This window comes from Polyodon spathula, chromosome 13, assembly GCF_017654505.1.
Source record: "Polyodon spathula isolate WHYD16114869_AA chromosome 13, ASM1765450v1, whole genome shotgun sequence".
Lineage (NCBI taxonomy): Eukaryota > Metazoa > Chordata > Actinopteri > Acipenseriformes > Polyodontidae > Polyodon > Polyodon spathula.
This window is the reverse complement of record NC_054546.1, coordinates 30,306,817-30,328,559: the sequence shown is the minus strand read 5'-3', so window position 1 is coordinate 30,328,559 and position 21,743 is coordinate 30,306,817. Positions and strand designations below refer to the sequence as shown.

Below are 21,743 nucleotides of genomic sequence, written 5' to 3'. Positions count from 1 at the left end.
GAATCAGAGCCTGGATGCCTTCATAGCCTACAGATGCTGTAACCTTGCAGCATCCCAAACTGCGGGGGCTGTGTACAGATGCATCTTCAGCTCTGGCCAAAAGTTTTGCTCAACATATAGAATTAACACATTTTGCTTCATAAAGTCGAATGAAACCTGCCGAATAATGTTACGTTAACACATTGAATTACATACGGCTTTGTAGTTTTCACTTAACAAAAAATGATCACATTGCATTCACTGTCATTTTTAGAAATCTAACATTTAACAATTTTATTTTTTATGATCAGTCTTTTTGGTGACGACAGTTTGCTGTGTTGATCTAGACAACCCCTGTGGTCTTCAGTAAAACTAAAATAACCTAATATGTCAGTAATACATCCCCCTGCCACAAAATTAGAGCTAGCACCATGATAAAAGCTATGATGACCATGACGTAAATCAGTAGTAAGTGCAAGAAATAGCAGATGGACGGTTGAACAGACAGACACCTCTATATAACCTTACAATCTGATACCTTCTAAAACTGTGCTAAATTATATTAATACCAATTTTCATCAAAACTGGCTTAGCGGTTCCTCCCTTGCAAGTGATAATTACAGTAACTGCAGATTTCTTTTAGTTTTACTGTTAAGAGGTATGTCCAGAAAAATAAAACCATTAACACTCAATTTCTGAAGGAGGAAAGTAAAAAACAAGGTATGCAGTTCTGTGGCGGGGTGCCCCGAGATTCAATTGAATGATTAATTAGCAATCAAGTCTCTGCAAAGTCGAGAGGTAAAGCAAAGCTTAGATTAGAAATAACAATTGCCATGCATCTAGGTTTAGGTTCTGTTTTATTTAACATTTTGTTAATTACTAAACTGTGCAACAGCGCATTCATATCCCACGACTGTTGTCTGCCTATTTTCCTGGCCTGAGGTTCCCACATGAGCCAGCCTGTTCACAGGCTCCCATTAGGAAACATTTTAAATCAAGGAAGATCATTCAGCATTCCTTATAGACAATTAAAAATGTATTGATTCACAGCTGTTTTTAACAAACCAACCCTGGAGCGCTATTTTGGCAAAAGCTACACAGGGTAATTTAGAAACTCATTGTCAAAACAACTTAAATAGCCCTTCCTCACCCCTCTTGATATGCAGATACATTTATAACACTCATCCAATATTTGGACATAGTTCACCAGAAGGTTGGCAGCCATTTTAGTGGCCATTTTCTCGTTTGTTGTAGTTCCAGAACTACATACCAATACATGCCCCTGCAACCTTGTTTTCAGAAACTGCCAGCAGTTGGTTGGTATGTTGCTTCCATCACATCCACAAGCGTTCAAAAAAAATGTGGCAAGTCACACATTATCATTCACCATGGTATACTGCTGAAAGCAACAAAACAATTGTTTCAATGACAAACCTGTGGCAGCCTAGATTTATAAATAAGCACATACTGGGGGTAACAAACAGAGATTAGTTGTCAGGTTTCTTGTCAGGTTTCTTTAAAAGGGCTTTGTGGATAGCATAGTGCCAGCTGGGAGATGAAAGTTCATTAGGTAAAGTCTAGTGGACGATTAGATAGGCAAAGGTCCATCTCCATGAACACATTGTCTTTTTTGAATCAACTAAAGGATGAATGACTTTTCAATATCTGAAGGACACTTACAGAACTATTAGAAAGCCATATTAGAGGTCCATTGCTGGTGTTAGTGGTAGATAAATACCTTGGTGGCACAAGTATAAACAATTCCCATTAATTATAGTTCAGGTGCATTTTAAAAAACAGTAAATGGTATGCAACCATATGAAAATAACAATATAACAGTATTATTCCAAAATCTAATAACAAATGCTTTATGTTATTTTAATATTTGTTGGAAGAGGAAACTAGCAATATAAGTATTATGAAAAACCTTCTCAGCATACATTTGTAACATAAGCTCAAAATTGCCATAGCAGTCTAACCACAGATACACACATACACATCTAGAGACTGTTTATCAACTGAACTTTAATAATTAGGTAATTGTGTATTAATTAAATAGTCATTTATAACATGCTAAATAAATCACTGCTGTTAAAACGGTCATAGCTCTCGTGGCTTTATTCTCGCATCTTTCTGAAAGGTATTGAAATCTCACAGCTCAATCTTCTGCCACTAAAGACTGACACCCATTACTTGACCCAATGTTGACACATGATTATTTTTAGCTGGGTGCAAAACTTTGCTGCATATATGCAAGCTTTTAAAGAGCTACTCTGCTACTATTTCAAATATACACGAGGAAGAATAGGCACACGCAAATAAAGAACCCTTCCCAGACCACACTGCTGTTGCTTTTAGCTTTTATTCAACTGTGGTAATGGCTTCAAAAGTCATTTTGTTGCTAATTTATTTTAACTTACTATATCATGGCGTTTGCAATAATTCAGTGGTTGTGGGGTCTGCTGCTCCAGTATTGAGTAATTATAATGTGTCAGGAAATCTACCTTTTCCTGGCTTTGAGCTTGTCTGGCAAAGTTCTGCTACACAGGATTCTCCAACCAAGCTCAACACTAGGTAATGGGAGATTTAGATAATATTGATAATCTCCAAATTGGAGAAACATCACCCAAAAGCTCTCAGATGATGGCAAACACCCTGAACAAATGAATAGATCAATAAATAAATTAATAAATACAATTTGAAACTCAAATGTACCAGGACCGGGATGCCATAAACCCTATCTAAAAATGCAGCTACAGTTAATAAACCAAGCAAAAAAAGGAATCCTCCTTTAATATCTCTAATTGGTCAAGTCGATATTGCTGTAAACAGCCACAGGAAATGTTACAACATAGTCTAATCAAACTCCACAGCACTGTTTACATCAAGAACACTGTTTTATTGTATTCCTATAGCATCCTACATAACCATATTCCCAATAACAAGAATAGATGTTCAGTAAGGAAACTCATGCAATAGATTATTTATTAAGATTTCCATTACATAAGAGTAGGTGTTAAAACTTCATGCTGATATTGGACTCCGCTGTCGCCAAGATAAGGACCAACTCAGACATAGCTTCTTTTACTGTAAACGAATGTGATCCATCTGCATTTCCTGATGATGTGGCTATCCTTCTGCCTGGTGTTGATGGCTGAAGTGTAATGTTGACTCCAGGGATTAGCCTATTGTGCCTCCCTGGCGCATCAGCACACACAACGGCTGCAATGCTGGCTCAAGGGAGCAACCACAGTGTAGCCTCCCTAATGCATCAGCATCACAACTGTCTGGACTGAGCTGAGTAGGGTACTTCTCTGGGGTCTTCAAGTGGGCACCTTCCATCCTTTGTGTTTCGTCGATTAGCCCACAACACCTTAAAAGGGCTCGACAGTGATTCTGATATCCCAGCATTACCCCTCTCTGTCCCCCACTCAACTAAGCCCAGCTTATTTAGTTTGCTTTACATCAACATTGCTTTCCTTCTACAGTGCTTGAGGTCCCCAACCAGAATCATTTTGTCTCAACCAGAGGAAGTTGCTGCTCCTCTCTGCTGCTTCAGATAAGTTCTTCACTATGCGTCGCAACTCTTGACCACTGGATTCGATGTCTCTGAGAAACCAGATTGTGGCGTGTGCCACAAATCCTCTACAACCCACCTCCACTGGGTAAACCTGGACTCTCCATCCTCACTGTTCCACTTCAGCAGCCAGCTGAGCATACAAAAGTTTCTTCCTTTCATACGCCTCATCCACAGTATCCTCCCAAGGCACTGTTAACACTGCCATAGCTGGTTTTTGAATGGCTTTTGCAATTCAAATGTAAATATGTCTGTGTATGTGAATATCTGGTGCATGTCCATTCTGAGGTGTTACTAAATATTTTAATTAAATACCCATGTAGTGTTTCAGCTGCAGAATCATAAAAATTAATAAGTTATAACCACTTGCTTCTTCAAACTTCAAAGTTTATGCAGCATACTGAAATCAATACAATATAGCCAACAATTTAGTCTGGGCTTTGTAATAAAATCAAAGTCATTGTGAAATAACACATTATAATCCTTTTAAGTGCTTGAAACACTAATGAAAGTCATTCTACACATCATATATTATTATTATTTACACTACATTTCTCAGGCAGAGCAACTGTGCCACCCTGAGTGTGGCAGTGCAAAAAACTTTTAAAAAATGTGCGTATTCCAAGCGCTCTGCACAGATCAGTGATCATCAGGACTGATACTAAATGAAAGCCAGAGACTGCTGCACTTTACAACGCAACAAAGTACGATGTGGATATACTGGATCAAATGGCACGGCTGTATTCTGTCAAAGCTGGTACTCACAGGTGACCTATGGCTGTTTTTTATAATGTTTTGGACCCGGCAGCCCTCAATGCTTTGGTTTTGTACAAGGAGTGCACTGGCAACACAATCACTCTGAGGGAATTCATTTTGCAGCTAGCCCTGGAGCTAGAGCAGAGACATTTTGATAATAGACAAGAAAGCCGGCTGGCAAATGCTCCTCAACCTTCATCCAGAGCTGTGCACACTGGCACACGGAATAAAAGACAGCAGGTGGAGGCAAGATATACATCCTTTCCTTGATGATCATTGGACTATAAAAAAATTAAATATTCATGAATACACGATATAAAAAAGGGGGGGAGGGGGGCGATTGTGAAAGCTTATATAACAGTTAATATATAATTTCAAAAGGTGAAAAAACTAAAATCTTTCAAGTTATAACATGACAAAGAAACTAAACTATCTTAAATAAATACCTGCTGTATTTAATTTGTCTTTACAGCTTTAACAGGTGTTTTCTCCTTCGAAGATTATTTGGTAATTTACTGTTCAAACACAAAGGCTTTGAAAGCTAAATTGGGCTGAATGAATTCTGTCCTTGAGTCTATATTATTAACCTGGGCTAAAACCTGTTTAAATCTGTGCCAGACCTGCAGCCATAAAGCTCAATTAATCCTGTCAGCTGTCGCCAGCCTCTTGTTCCTTAATTTTTCCTAATGTATCATTTTTCTTAATGTATAACACTGTGCTTTCTTAATGTATAACACTGGTGGGAAGGTGGCACAAGTAAGATCTGGAGTCACCCCTGGTACTGCAGGTCTGTTCCTTTACTGCCTCATTTGTATATTTCTGTTGCTTCTGTCTAAGCTGGATTTGAATCCCAGTCTCCGGGGATAAGAAAACAAAGTTCTATACCTGCACTGTGGCACACCTAGGGCATCTATCTCAGATAAGGGGCTTTTATACCCACACTGCTTCTTATCCCTCACCTTTCAAAAGAACACAATCCAGCTGCAGCAGTAAAAATAAACAAGAGTTTAGCTGATAAAGCTGAAGGCTGACAGGCACTATTTCATATCTGTAACAATGTTTCAGATTACTGGACTGTGTTATTTTCAGTAAAGGTTAAACACAACCATGATGTCTGCTTGTTCTACTGATGGCAACCCAGATTAGAATCTCACTCACATTTAATGGTAAAAATGATGATATTCAATGCCTGTAAAATGCCCTTAATCTGTAACATTTTAAAATGGGAACAGATAGACAGGTCTAACTCTGAAAGTCTGAACGAACACATTTGTTTAATTAAACATTGTTGCAGATCAAGTCCACCAAACAATGCTCCACTTACACCCTGATAGCAATGGTTACTTTCAAGGCACCAATGCACCATGGATCTCAATGCAATGGAGCATGTTTGGCATGAACTTGAAAAACGCATTTGTCATCATGATCTGCCTACATCTCTGCACCAAACATTCAATATTAATGATATCTTCTGTCCCCTTGTGGAGTTTATGCCACACTGTGATTAGCTCCTAATAAAATGGCCAGTCAGTGAAAATATATATCGCACGTTTTAACTGTAAATATTAATTATTTTTTATGAAAGGAAAATACAACTGTTAATTCTAGTAACAAAAAAGTCAGCAATGTAGTCACAATTCTGAGACCATTAAGAGTTGACAGCTTTGTATTATTTAACACTCTTATGATTACTTAAAGTCTGCTTTGTTAAAAGTAAAGTTTATTATCATTGATTTAAAAGAATAATTGTTTAGTATTGCAAATCAATCAATAAATAAATAAATAAATAAAGCTAAAACAAACTAAATCAAACGTAAAACAGAGTAAGGGCCCATTAGCAATTTTATTTGCGCTTCACAAAAGTTTGATGAAGTGCATCCAAGGCAGTTAAAATCAATCGGAACCTTTTGAAAAATCACAAGGTAGCCAATCCATTATAAATGAATAATTCCATAAATCACAAATTCTCTCGAATAGACTACTACTGGTCAGTCCTTTTGACTGATATGTAACTGTACACTGTTCAATTCAAATCTATAAAACAGCATATCATTCCTACTTGGATAAAGGTGTCTGCCAAATAAAGAAATAATAATAATAATAATAATAATAATAATAATAATAATAATAAATAATAATAATAATAATAATAATAATAATAATAATAGCTAAATAGCTAAATTAAATAGCTGTGTTTTTTTTTTTACTGACCTTTCTGAATTTTCTGAGTTGAACAATGTAAGAAGAGCTGATTATTCTCCAACCACTTCAGCCAGACCAAATAACCAATGAATCAGATAATCTTCGCCTCATTGATAACCTTCTGGTGATGTCGATGCCTCCTTACCTTTCAGAATGGATTCTTCCTTCCTGAATCCTGATTGGTACTCCAACTCATAGTTTTTCTCCTGGAATCCCGGCACACATTCCACATCTTCTGCAACAGCAACTAGAAGAACCTGCAAAAAAAAAAAAAAAAAAAAGATATATATATATATTACTATTTTGCTTAAAATGTGTGGTGTGTGTGTTTGCATGATCACAAGGTTTGGTCTTTTATCTGTGTTTTTTTTTGTTTTTGTTTATTTAGCAGACACCTTTATCTAAGGTGACTTACAGAGACTACAGTTTGTTTTTAAGGACAAAACAAAAATGTACATTTCATTAATATGTGAAATACACATTGCTAAATGCAATGATTTTCATAGTTTGGAACAATGGCTTGTATATGGCTCATTTACCAACTTGCTCTGTCCATTAACGACAGAGCATTTGTCAATGACCTAGCCATATATACCCGTGGTTTGTTTATGGGAAAAAAGAAGAATTCTCCCCCTTTTTCAATATTATGCTGTTGCAAAGTAATGACATAAGCAAACATCGTGGAAATTACCAGTACCAGATAACACCCATTTTATTGTTAATCTTTTCTGTGCTGTTAAAGACAGCCAGGCAGGTAGAATGTTATTTTATGTACTATAATGCTCTGTCAAAGTGCGTACGACGCTTTACAGGATAAGATACAGTATTACAATGTTCAGGTTTAAGAAATATAAAACACTCTTTTATTTTGTTCATTTGGATGTCTTGGAAGATAACACTGTGGTGTATGTGTGGACACTCCTGGAACAATTCAATGTACTGTATCTCACTATTTTTATTAAGAATTGGAGTTGCTGATGTAACAGCAATAGACTGTATAGGGTATGTTTGAAATGCCAGAATAAATGGGTTCTACCATCTACCATCTTTGAAAGGTAATTTTGACCTTTGACAGTCTGCAATACCCCGATATTGTTTTGCATTTATGTGTGTACCTGTATCTACATTAATGAAATTGCTGCAAGACAACTGTAAAATAATTGTCATTTCAATTACCCCATGGAAAACTGAAACATCCATAGGCAGGAAGGGATATAAAAGCTTAAACTAAATCATATTTTTCCCAAAGTAAAAGAAAAATAATATCAATCACCTAAACTGTTTCTCAATGGCACATATAGTGTGGGACCCTTATGGAAGAAAATGAGAGATAGCTTGAAGCATTTCCAAACACAGCTTTTCAAACAACTCAGTGCAAAGTGCTTGGGATCAGTTATACTAATTATGTCTGAAACAGTAAAAACCCATCTAACACTACAGCTAATATGTGGTGTTTAAAGCAATGAAGTTTGCCAGGCAATTACTAACTACACTGGAGCCCAGTCCCAACAATCTTTGTGTCCATATGGGGTAGCCAGTATATACTCCATATCAGTATACTCAAAACCAGACCAGAGAGCCATCTTATCCTACAGCATCTCCTGAACTCTTAGTCAAAGCACTGTAACAGTGAAATTTATTATATCTTTCCTCTAACCCTTACTATATGTTATGATCACTGCAGACACCTATTCTAGAACTACATGTAAATGATAAAATGATAGCACATCTGACCAGCAGCACAGAATGTGACGGTTTACTAAGTATCGGCTTGGGGTTGGCTAGCTGGGTAAAATGGACAGAACTCATATTCAGCTCATGGACAGAAGTCCATGTTCGATGCAACACATTTGACCCTGGCTTGGTAGCCACACAAATATCCTTCCAAACCACAGAGCAGTTACATTGCCCCAGTGGCAAGAGAGCAATGAGGTTACTAAGCCCATTCAATTATTGGCCACCATCAGGCTGTTAACCAAGGTGGCCAGAGTCTATGCCTCTGTACATGCTGTCCCCTGGCTGCTATCACATTGAGGTTCAAGCGTTATCATGAACTGCAATTTAAAAATCCATTACAAGCTAACAGGCTTCCTAACCCATTCCAGTCCACTGGTGCCAAAACAGCACACATCTTGGCTTGAAGAATCATTGAGCTAGCTTTCAGTAGATATTGGTAGACATACAGTCAGCTTTACTGGGAGTCCTGGGACTGAACAGACTTTTTTGTTTCATTCGAATCATGTGATAATGTGACCTCTCCTCCAGAGCGCATATACCAGAAATTCTTTCCTGTTCTGTGACATGAATTAAAAAAAAATAGTTGAATGATATATTTTAGGATGTGATGTCTATGAGTAAGACAATTACTTGTTTTTGTTACAACCCAAAAATGACAAAATGACTATGTAAGAAATAATGAAACTGATAAACAATATTAGTTTTGTCGACTACATATATTTATTGGTATAGCGTAGAATAGACAATTGTATTGAACAGAGTCACGTCACTGGGCTGCAGTTAAATTGATAGAACTGAGCAAATGACATTGCATTCATTTCTGTTTTGTATTCCAAAACATACCCTTTTAATGGTTATTTATGACTCCGCCTCATTATATCTGGGTACGTGGCAATTTGCCAAGCCTCACAAACAATCTTTTTCATCATGTTATCTCTGAGATTCTCCCATCCCCCCGTGCAACCAAGCAAAGCAGAACCAAGGACTCCCCTCACATATGCCCATGAATGGTCATTTGTGCCCTCTCTTTAGTCAATCTGCAATTTATTGAGACAGACACTACATTCCAAAATACCCTCAATATCTCTCCATTGAAAGTACCATACATTCCAAATATTCTAACAATATGAGTATGGACTATTACATTTCCTTACAGTCCTGAACTCAAAAACCCAAAATACCACTCCCAACTTCTTTGTTCAATTTTTAACAGAAAATAACGTATTATAATCAGTTCTAACACAAAAACTGTTACAAAATTCCTTACAACTAAAAACTACCGCTCTTAACAGCAAAACTGTCATTGCTCATTTTTATGGGATTAGACGGTCTGCCACTGGCATTGTTTAAACCTGAAGATTTAATTAATACAAGGCTAGGCAAAGTTTGACATGCAGCTACCAACACTAATAATATAGCATGAAACTCTGATCCACAAGCAGATGAAAGCATGAAGCATATGGAAGCTACTGTAAATCAAGGTCAATACATCAAGCCTATAAACAAAAATGTTGTTCCTGTTCCTTAAATTTTAAGATATGTTACATTTTTGTTTACAAATTAACATGTTTTTAATTCAAGTATCATTGTAAAGATGGTAAAGGTGGCCGGGTGAAGGGGTCACATTATATACATTGTTTCCAAGGGTGTATATTAAAGCCAATTTTCTGAGTCAAGAATAACATTTCCTAGCTTTCTGCAGGCCTTTTAGTAGTGTTGATAGAGGATTTCTCACTTGTAATTCTCATCACATTAATTTTGTCTGGGAGGTAAACATGATCTCTCACTCCCCCCCAGGCATAAATGGCTCCTCTTAATTACATTTGCTGAGCTAAGGTTCAGAGTTTCCATTTAATTTCTCACCTGAGGAAAGGAACTATTGTTAAAGGCTGACTTAGTCAATACACAGTACAACTCATGTTTGATACAGCACATGCCCTCTGTATAATATGATGAACCTGAACCTATGACAGAATGTCAGTTAATTGAAGAACGAATACCCATCCTAGCCTTGGTGAAAAGACTTTGGATATTACTACAAGTCATGGTCAATGCTGGGGACCATTCCTGTTTTTCAATTCCAATTCCTTTTTAAAATCAATTCCCAATTAAAATTTCAATTTGAATTCCAATTCCTTTGAATGAATTGGAACTTAAATTCATATTTTAGAGACATAATTGTTGTGATAGTGAAACTTGCTTCAAATGAAAGCAGTTTAACAAACTAACAGTGACTTCAATTTAAGTAATTTGTTAGCACTGTGAGAAGCTTATTTTAACAGAATAATATTAATTTTGATTGGTGATGTGTTGGAACGGATTAAAAGGTATATGGGAATTGTAATTGATTTCAAAAAGGAATTGGAATTGAAAACCAGGAATTGACCCTAACCCTGGTCATGCACTCCTCTGCCATCTATAAAGGCACTCTTGGATGGAAGATAAGAATATTTATGGTCAACAGGAGTCTAGTTATACCATCAGTGCTCGTCTAGTTCTTAGTAGCTGGTTGATCTTAAAACTAGTCAAGCCAAGTCCCCAATGATCCTCAATGATTCTGTATCTAAACATGATTAGGTAACCCACTCCATACCCTCACCACTCTCTGTGTAAATAAGTGTATCATACCCTCTGTCTGAAGTTCTACTTCCAACCGTGTTCTGTGTTTAAAGTACTGGCTAGTTAACTTCATCAATTCATTTTACAATACAGAATGGCTCTATATCAGAGGTTTTCAACCCAGGGTGTGGGTGCCCCTGGGGGGACTTCAAAGGATCGCAGGGGGGAATGCAGGATGACAGAAATCAAAAGTAAAAATTAAAATAAAAAATAATGGTCTTGAATGTATTTTTAATGGCATTACATATAGGTGAAAGCACCTGACTGTATACTTCACGGATGCTTGATTTCAGTTGCGTGGGTTTCCACTTTTATGTACGTTTGCATTTAGGTGACTGTTTACTTTTAAAATAATAATTCACGCCTGCATGATTTAGATTGCACGGGTTTCACAGTGGTGCTGGAACCATTTTTAAAGTGGGGGTGCTGAAAGTCATTGAGCAAAACTGTAACCCCTGTATATGATGGAAGCGATGTAAAGCCAGACCCCTTGTTCCAGCGCCCCTGGTGTTTCAACTCACATGGAGGCATTTTAGCAACAGCAATATAGCGGTTGAAGACTGTTTTTTGACACAGTTCATTCAGATTATGCCCTGTATTGTTTCTTCAGTCAAAAATAGATAAATGTCTCACTTGCAAAAGAAAAACAAAGGAAGAAAACACAAAAGGGTCTACAGAATGGGCAAAAAGAAAGAAAGTTTGTAAGTACAGTGATGTCTACTTGCAGTTAGGATTTACATGTGTGGGTCATGAACATAAACCCAAGCCCAACTGAGTAGTTTGTTTGGAAGAGCTCTCTGATGATTGTATGAAACCGTCTTTATTAAAAAGGCATTTGGAAACTAAGCATTCAAGCTTAGTCGGAAAACCGACCGAGTACTTTGAAAGAAGGTTAGCAAATTTCAAATGGCAGCAATAGGTGTTCACTCATACCTTAACAATTAGTGAGAGTGCTCTAAAAGCCATGTATCTGATGTCACACCGGATTGCCAAATGTAAGAAAGCACATACAATCGGTGTGTGTTTGATTATCTCTGCTGCAGTGGGCATTTGTAAAGTAACGTTTGGCAGCGAGCAAGCAAACCAAGTTAAAAAGATACTGCTTTTGGAAAACACTGTTTCTCAGAGAATTTCTGAAATGGCACTTGACATGGAGACGCAGCTAACAGAGAGATTAAAAACAGTTTCTGCCTATGCACGCCAGGTTGATGAATCCACGGATGTAGGAAATCAGGCTCAGCTGTTAGGATTTGTTAGCTATATTTGGTAAAAGAAGCTGGTTGAAGATTTGTCTTACACTGCCAGCACGAACAACCAGAGCAGATATTTTTGAAATACTTAACCAGTACACAACCATGAAAGGCTTTTCTTAGGACAGCTCTATCAGACAGGGGAAGGGCTATGACTGGCAATAAGAGTGGTTTCATGGCGAGAATAAAAGCAGGTAGCACCGAACACTGTTTCAACTTACTGGGCCCTATTTAGCAAACATGTAAAAGAAAACATGATGCATAAGTCGGGTCTCATGTGTGGGTTAATGCACATAAAATAATGAATCATATGCCCAGCCAATCAAAGCACAGTGAGGGGAGTAAGTTTACAACCAATAAGGTTTCAACATTCCTTTTTAAGACCACTTATGCATCTACGATAGCGAGCGGAGTGTAATTTGAAACGAAAAAAAGAAGATAAAAGCACAAAAAATGTAAAATGTCCAGGAGCCCAAGTGAGGAGGATGACAAAGCCCCTCAAGCAAGGCTACACTTTTTTTTTTTAGTACCCCGAGGGGGAGAGCTGGGTAAACTCCTATACTGATATGGCTTCATTACCCCACCCCTATTACAGACACATGTGAGTGATCTGCTGCAGTGAAATTGCTGCATACATTGTGCGTCAGACAGGCTCAGACAGACATAATAAGAAGAAGAAGAAGAAGAAGAATTATTATTATTATTATTATTATTATTATTATTATTATTATTATTATTATTATTATTATTATTATTATTATTATTTATTTATTAGAGGGCACCCTTATCCAGGGTGACTTACAATTGTTACAAAATATCACAGTACAAAGTATCACATTATAAAATATCACATTAATCCAATGCATACTCTATATTTCTTGTATTTCTCTCTCTCCTTTGCTTGCTTCCCTGGTAGTTTAATAGGTTAATTATAGCCAGCCATGTAAGATGCGCACAGTTTAGACCTGTTTTTCACATGTCAAGTGAGACGCAGATGCTAACACTCCTGGTGGTTTGCTAAATCACAAATTTGTATTTACTGTGCCTGTAGGAAGTATTCACCCCCCCTTGATGCATTTAAATGTGATTTTTGTTTTCCCCTTGATTTACACAACCTACTGAACACTTTGAATGTGTGAACAAATTTGGGGGGGGGGGGGGGGGGGGGTGAAAAAACAAATCAATGCAACCAATTAATTTCACAATTAACACAATAGGTTAAATGGAGTTCATCTGTGTGCAATACGAGCTTTCAAAACAACCCTGGGATTAAAGTTGTGGAAAGGTTCAGATCAGGGGAGGGGTAAAAAAAATCCCATCAAGATTTCAGTACAAGAGGAGTGAATACTTACTATAGGCACTGTAATTGAGGACACTACCTTAAATTTCAGCCCACGTCCAGCGCTAACACTAAACACAGTTACTAAACCACATATGTGGGAAAAGTCTGAAAAGGTAAGTTTTAATTAAACATTAGATTTTAAGCTTTTTTTTAATCTTAAGATTAATGTTTTTGATGTTGTAAATATTTTGAAACTCAATTTAGAACGGAAGTAAGGTAGGCTAACGTGATAAACATTTACTGTGCAGCCTGTTTATTTGTAATATTATAATAAATAATATATTACTTATCTAAACAATGGCAGTATTTAGATCTCTGTTTAGATTAATAGAAAAGGTCTAAATGTGCCATAAAACCACATTTATATTATTTCAGTGTTTGTGAGTATAACATGTGATGGAAACCTTAATCAGTTATTTAACTGCTACTTGAAGGTTACAGCACAGCCCCTAATGGAGCCTAAGTCATATAATCATGTACGTGCTAGCCAGCCTCATTTCCACAAGCGTTGATTGATCAGATCCAAGCCCATTACCATATTATAGAGCCTATAAACATTAACATGCAATATAAACTATAAAGACAGTTACAGACACTAATAGCTTACATGACTATTATTTCTAGCATACATTTAAATGACACATTTTAGTGTATTTTTTATTTCTCTTTTAAAATTGCCTTCCAGGCTTATCTCGCTCGTAAACTCTGTGTAACTAATATACATTTATTTAGAACGGAAAATGTGATTTTGAGATCTGACCCTAAAATAATATAAAAAGCAAACACTGATCCCATGCAGCCCTGCATTGAACCAGGGCATGAGTGATGTCTGAGCGGAGTCCCAGAAAATAAACTATCATTAAAGGTGTCATTATACAGTCTTCAATCCCTCCTCCACAATTTAATATGGTTTTCATGAAAAATGAACCCATACACTAAAGTTTCACTTGAAGATTTTAAAGACAACCCCCATTATGTTGGGTAATCACAGCTGTTCTTACAGTTCCATTTGATCTCAATCCAATAGCTCAGAGATCTGCATGTGCACCTACAAACCTCATCAAATCGGTAAAGCTAAAAATGAAAGAGCTTTATACTTCCGAATAGATTAACAAACATGAGGAACAGGGCTGGTATCTTAAATTAGACATGGTTATAGCCCCACAACCCCAAGGACCCACCAAAGTTGTATAATGCAACCAGTAGGTGGTAATGACAAGCAGAATTCACTGTCCCATGGAGTTACAGTGGGATTCGAAATCCCGTTTTGCTTTGATAGCGGGTTCCTGTGCAGAATCAATAGTCTAGTGTACAGCTATGGCCAAAAGTTTTGCATCCCCTATAAACTAATTTTGTTTCATAAAGTTGAATGAAACCTGCTGAATAATGTTACGTTAACATATTGAATTAAATACCGCTTTTTGTAGTTTTCCCATATATTTAACGATGAACTGAAAAAAATTGAAACATGTGATATGTCGAAATCTAACATGAAATATTGGACTACTATTATGGCTTACGGTAGACTTTTGCAACATCATTTTGTATTTTCTTTGATTACATGCTGTTCATATATTTTTTTTTTTTTTTTTTTTTTTTTAAATCACTATGTCTCAATCCTAAAATTCTAGGTGATGCTAAACTTTTGGCCACAGCTGTATTATTTAGCATTTTGATTTAGAAGAAAACACTAAGAAAAAGGACTGTTTCCATGAAAAAGCAGAGTGAAAAAGATAACGTAGAGTGTTCATTTAAAAGAGTACTTACTGTAGAAGAGGTGTGTAGGAGTGCTGCAGTTTAAAGTGAAAAAAAAAAACACACAACATGCGTAAACCCAGCCTTCATAAACAAGCCTAAAGTGACCGTAGCTAACAAGAGCATTTCATAAATCTTATTTTTGTGCACTTGCATTTGATATATAGATCTCAAAAGGGCAGTTTTGAAAGAACCACATGTATTTGTATTTTAAAACATGGCAGCTGGTACTACACTAAGTTTAAGATACCTGTTTGCAAACAATGCTTTCAGATAGTGCTGCACTTCCTTGGTAACTTCACAAACCTTCAGCAGCTTATTTCCTGTTATTAACCAACCAGGTGCTTGACTCGACTGCTTTTAGCCAGAATGGTCGTGCATGTGAAGCTTCTGAGAACAATGCATGAAAACTGATAGCCTTCTTTAACCTAGTGTAGTACAGGGTATTATGTTTTAGAATGAAAATACATGTTTTCTATAACCTGCTGTGACAGGGTAGCAGCGAGACAGAGACTCAGAAGCCAGGAAACTGCAGTACAAGCACTAAAATAAACAACATAACAGAAAAGCACAAACAAAAAGGCACAAGGGCAAAATAAAGCTTTAAATAAACATACAAAAACTGTTCAGGATGGGCAGAGCCTTCACTTAATTTCTAAAAACCATAAAGCAACACCAACACAGGTTCACACCCCAAACTCTCCAAATGAAGCCCTGGGCTCTCCTTTTAAGGGAGGTGGCTGGAGTCTAATTAATCAATAATTAGAAATGATCGAATTAAGGCAACAGCCACATTCTCACATTATTTTGACAGGGAGGAATTAACCCCATCCCTGCCAACCACACATGCAATTTTGAAAGAAAATGTATATTTGAGAGGTAAATAATGGAAGTGCAAAACAGATAGGATTTATGAAATGTTGTTTTTTTTTTTTTTTTTTTTTTTTTTTTTTTTTTTCTGCTACAGTCATTTTCTTTGAGAACTTTCTTTGAATTTCAGCTTTGACCTTGGAGTCTGTTATGAGATAACAAAGTGCTGTGTGGTGGTATTATAACTTAAAGTATGACAGTTTGTGGGTGATGCATATAGACAGGATCCGAGTCAAATCTTCCAGTAAGTGTGTTCTTTTTAGCTGAAGAAGCATTCAGTTCTGGTTCTGTATGTCTGCACTAGAGTATTTTTGTTGGAATATATTATGCCTTTTGTGGCCCCTTTGTTGCATTGAAAATTGAAGGTTACAATAAAGAAATAAGTCACAGTGGTGACAATTGGGTACAAAATGGGAACAGGGCTGTAGGAAAAGGTATGGTGTTTCAGATATTGTTTATTACAGGTATTGCACAGGTGTTCTTTTGTCATTGTCTGTATTTGCTGTAGACAGGTTCCTATTGAACTCCAGCTCCTCATGCATGTTTAACACAGACTGCTTTCATTATGCTGAAAAGGATGCAGATGTAACCCCTTGACAGTATAATTACAAAATACCAGAGACACCTGGAAAGGTCTGAAAATAAGATAAGGCGCTTTTATTTTCTTGCAATGCAGTCTTGCCTTTTTTCAATAAGACTAAATCGAAAAGTTATGTGAACCTTTATTATTATTATTAATAATTGTATTATTATTAATAATGTTAAGGTGGGCAACCTTGTAGCATTTTGATAAGCTCAAAGCCAGATAAGACAGAGTGGGTCAAAAGAACCTAGAAACCACTATTGAAAACAACACACAATAAAAAATACATTAAAATGACATTTGACATGTATTATTATTATTATTATTATTATTATTATTATTATTATTATTATTATTATTAGTATCTATCTACTTAACTAATACTGACTTAGTGGACCGATTTAAAAATAAACTCTCTAATATACAATGATAAAAGGTTATGGCACGCATAGATTTTGATACTCATAAATTTGCCCTAAGACAACTTGTGCAGGGTAAAACAGAAAACACACACATACTACAAGATCTCAAGCTGGTAACCCATTTTTTTTTCTGTTGACGCTATACTCTTCGTTCCTAAAGGCTTTACTTTACTGTGATAACACTTAATCACACGCTTTAAGGTCAAAGGTTGTGTGAATAGTATTCAGCAGCTTTACTCTTAATACCCTCACTGGACTGTCACAGCACCATGGATTAGGACATAGCATGTCAAGTTAGTTGAATCTTCTATCAAATCCCTATCTATCAACAGTGTTGATCCTCACTGACAGCATGTTCGCTGGGTTCTTGCTAACATTCGTGTATCGTAAGATCTCAGATCCTGTTTCTATTATGGTGAACAAATCTTCATCTGCTCCTGTGAAAAGCACAGTCCTGGTTTAAAATGTGTTATTTATTTCAAAATCACTCATGCATACCTTCCCAATTTGTAGACCACTTCACTATGCAGTGACCCAAAACCTATTCATGTTAAAAGAAAATAAAGTGCAATAATGTTTAGGAACCGAGTCCCTGACAAATGTGATATATAGTGAATGTGTACAGGGTATAATAATGCATGTGCATTACACAAAGATGCCCTTTTTTACTTGCAAGTTATATGCTCATATTCAAGACATTTGCTGCTACACTGTGCTATGCTAAAGTAGAAATCCCTGTGTGTATTGAAAACCTTTTTATATACACCCTATCATAGTAATGATTGTTGTGAAATGTATAGTTTAGATTATATTATGTCTTAAAGGAGTGCTAATCAAGACTTACAGTCTTATTCACATTAATAGTATCACTTGTATTATGATGAAAACCTGTTGGATACACTTATGCATCCTGGTTGCATCTTGGTCTATAAAACATGTTTTAAACACCAGCTGGATTTGTCAATGCACTGTGCCTTACCAACCTTTACCAAGTCAACTGGTCTGATTGCATCTAGCCCCATTGGAGTTTGCACTGCAACACATGATTAGGTGCAGTGAAGCAGACACTCACTTTCATACATGCATATTCTAATTGAAAGTAACAAAAAACAATAAAAACCTTGTTCAAATGCCTTTTAAATGAATGACAACCTTTAAAGAAATCTATTGTTTTTCTGTGAAGTCCAAATTGTATTGTGTTTATCTGCTACGTGATGAAGGCTGCAGCTCTCAAATGAATGCTATTAACTTTCAAGGTTAAAGAAGAATTACAAAACCGTTCAGCATTATCTGTACTGGCAGTACACTTCCCACCACTGCCTGCCTGTTACACCTTAGTCTCCATACAAGACAATATATATAATCTCCTGCCAGCTTCTGAAATCTCTATAGAAAAATAGTCACACCAAAGCTTCTTTAGAATAATAATTTAAAAAAAAAACAGCTTGTGAGTTGAGTACAAGGTTTCAGCAAGCTTTACATTGGTTCATGTACATTCAAGTTTCAAGCCTCTACAAGCGAGTGAAACAGGCCTAACGATGCTGCACTCAATCAATTTTCAAGTGGTCCAAATGTAATGTTCAGAATGCTTAAGAGCAGGGTCATCTTAGTAAAGCCATTTGAGAAAATAAAGTACATGCTCCACGTCTACTTTAGATATCTAAGATATTGACAAGGTTCAAAGCATGAAGCACCTCAAGTATTATTTATGTGTTTCCTTCAAAGTCAGTAAAGCGGTAGGTCCTCTGAAAACTGAATGCGTCATTTTTAAAAGTCCTCAAAAGAAGCAACTTGGTATGTGTTTGAACTATCAGAACCGGCTTAAAGTGAGCTGCTTCAGGTGTCATTTTTTGCATAGGTTAAAGAGTATGCAGTGGGGGTTCTGAAAAAAATATATAGCATATACGTCCCACGTGTTGCTACAACTGTTTAAACAGTATATCTGTAATTTTTCTTTTCATTGTTAACATCCTGACAACTTTTTATACTTATAACTTTACAGTCTGTTTCAAAGCACTTTTCAAAATGGCTTCTCTAGTACACTGATCGTGTAAGGATTCTTGCTCAGATTGGTAACGCAGCAATAACAATCCACGATGTGATATGAATGAGAAAGGTCAGAGCACTTGTCACTTCCTGCAGTGATTCATAGGACAGACCTCAAACCCCAGTGCACTAGATCAGCCATTTTGAATAAAAGCTTTGAAACACAGTGGAAAGTTGTAAGTGTAAAATGTTGTCAGGATATTAACAATGAAAAAAAAAAAATCCAGGTACATTATTTAAACAGTTGTAGCAACAGATGGGGATATATAAACGCTATAATTTTTGTAACCCTGCTAGTTACTCCTTAAGTCGCTCCAATATTGAGTTCCCACCATTGCTTCTAACATTTTACTTTGCTTTTGACTAGACTAGAGAATCCTATTGTTCTTTACTGAGCCTACTTTTAAACTCTTGTCAGTTGCATCTATTCTTTCTGGCTGCTCAGTGCCAGCACTCAGGATTCACCAACAAGTTCAAAGCCAGGTAATGGCAGTTTAGATAGAAAGGGTAATAATAAAAAAAATTAAAGCAACCAAAACCCAGAACCAAGATGACTGCAAGTACAATGGAATACTAATTCAGGTTCAGAATTATGTCTAACTTCCAAGCATATCGAGCACACCAGAGTGTAGTTGTTAACCCATATAAAACTATGTAAGGACTACATCTGTAAGAAATATCACATAGAAGAAATGTGGTGCAGTTACTTAAAGACAGCATCATATTATCCAGACCTAGACGAGAACAAAGGGAGGTTTGGGGACTGCCGGTATTAGAACATAAGAACATAAAGTTTACAAACGAGAGGAGGCCATTCGGCCCATCTTGCTAGTTTGGTTGTTAGTAGCTTATTGATCCCAAAATCTCATCAAGCAGCTTCTTGAAGGATCTCAGGGTGTCAGCTTCAACAACATTACTGGGGAGTTGATTCCAGACCCTCACAATTCTCTGTGTAAAAAAGTGCCTCCTATTTTCTGTTCTGAATGCCCCTTTGTCTAAACTCCATTTGTGACCCCTGGTCCTTGTTTCTTTTTTCAGGCTGAAAAGTCCCTTGGGTCGACACTGTCAATACCTTTTAGAATTTTGAATGCTTGAATTAGGTCGCCACGTAGTCTGTTTTGTTCAAGACTGAACAGATTCAATTCTTTTAGCCTGTCTGCATATGACATTCCTTTTAAGCCCGGAATAATTCTGGTCGCTCTTCTTTGCACTCTTTCTAGAGCAGCAATATCTTTTTTATAGCGAGGTGACCAGAACTGCACACGATATTCAAGATGAGGTCTTACTAGTGCATTGTACAGTTTTAACATTACTTCCCTTGATTTAAATTCAACACTTTTCACAATGTATCCGATCATCTATTCAACAGCTTCGATCTGTCTCCATTCATCTGTCCCAGAATGTACTTGCAGAGAAAAAAAAAAACCTCTCCTGATTTTGTATTCAGTGTGTACAGTCTATCTGTTTTCAGCTCTCGTCCTTGGTCTCTGTTTAAACACTGTTTCCGTTACCCACCCAGCATCTAAGCGATTGATACGGAGGCTTTCAGCACTGTTTTATCAATCCTAAACATGGCTTGTCATAAACCTATTGTAAAACACTTTCAATACAATAAAGAAGGATTGGCTTTTCATGACTGTCAGATATTTCTAAACATTTTGTCAGTTGTCAAGGTTAGATAGCATTGTAGCGAAGCAAAAAATATAATAACGCCTGTAGCCATTTCGAAGACAAAAAGGCAGAGGAAGGATGACTTCTGAACAAATTAAACTAACCAACCTCCCAATTGTTCTTGCAATTCCTTAAACGAGAGGTCAATTATTATTTTTTTGGTTTAACCCAAGCTGTTTCAGTAACTGAATGGCACTTCATATGATACACATGACAATCCCTAACAAACACATGCCCTTATCTGGACTATTTTCATGCCACACCTGATTATGCATCGAGAGTGATGACAGGTACAAAATCAGCTGAGCACCATTCTCATCTTGGTGGATTTCCACAGGCTTTTCATTTCATTCTTGATTTACTGTTTCTATAAATTGATGTCTAATCCCCAAACTCAAATTCCCCAGAGACTCAATCTTTGCTTTTTTTTTTTTTTTTTTTTTTAATCGTGTTTAAAGTCTTTTTTGTGTAAAGTGCTTTGAGGTAGTTCTCAGTAGACACTATGTATGGCACAGTCCGTGTTTATTTGCGTCCTTAACTATACGAAGCAGTAATTAGCTGGAACATAGTATTTAAAATGTCACAGGATATCAATGTTAGAGTAGTAAGTGGCTGCCACAATCACCACTCTTCAGATTCATTCACACTCTGAGCCAGAACCCAAGAATGATATTTTCAAGTAAGTGCCAAGATCCAAATTCCTGTCCACTCTATACTGAGAAACATCTGAACCCTGATCCAAGAAGCTTGCCCTCAGTCCTCTATTTCTCTCCCTTTGTTTCTTTCCTATCCCCTTTAAATTGATAACTATACTGTGATTTGGTGTTTTATTATCTACCTTTCTTTCTTTATTAATGACCCACCACATATCTATTCTTTTTGCTTTCCTTCAGAAATGCTTTTCAATTCTCAAACACCTTTAAATAAAGGTAAC

At 36.6% G+C, this 21,743-nt stretch overlaps 1 protein-coding gene across 1 annotated transcript in view; it reads right to left on the bottom strand.

Annotated features, from left to right (window-relative positions):
* The window catches only part of LOC121325542 (cadherin-13-like), a 356,087-nt gene that overhangs the window by 289,619 nt on the left and 44,725 nt on the right, over positions 1–21,743 (bottom strand). Inside the window, exon 2 of the mRNA XM_041268193.1 lies at positions 6,660–6,771. Within this exon, the coding sequence (XP_041124127.1) occupies positions 6,660–6,771 (112 nt within the window). The remainder of the gene's footprint in view (positions 1–6,659; positions 6,772–21,743) is intronic.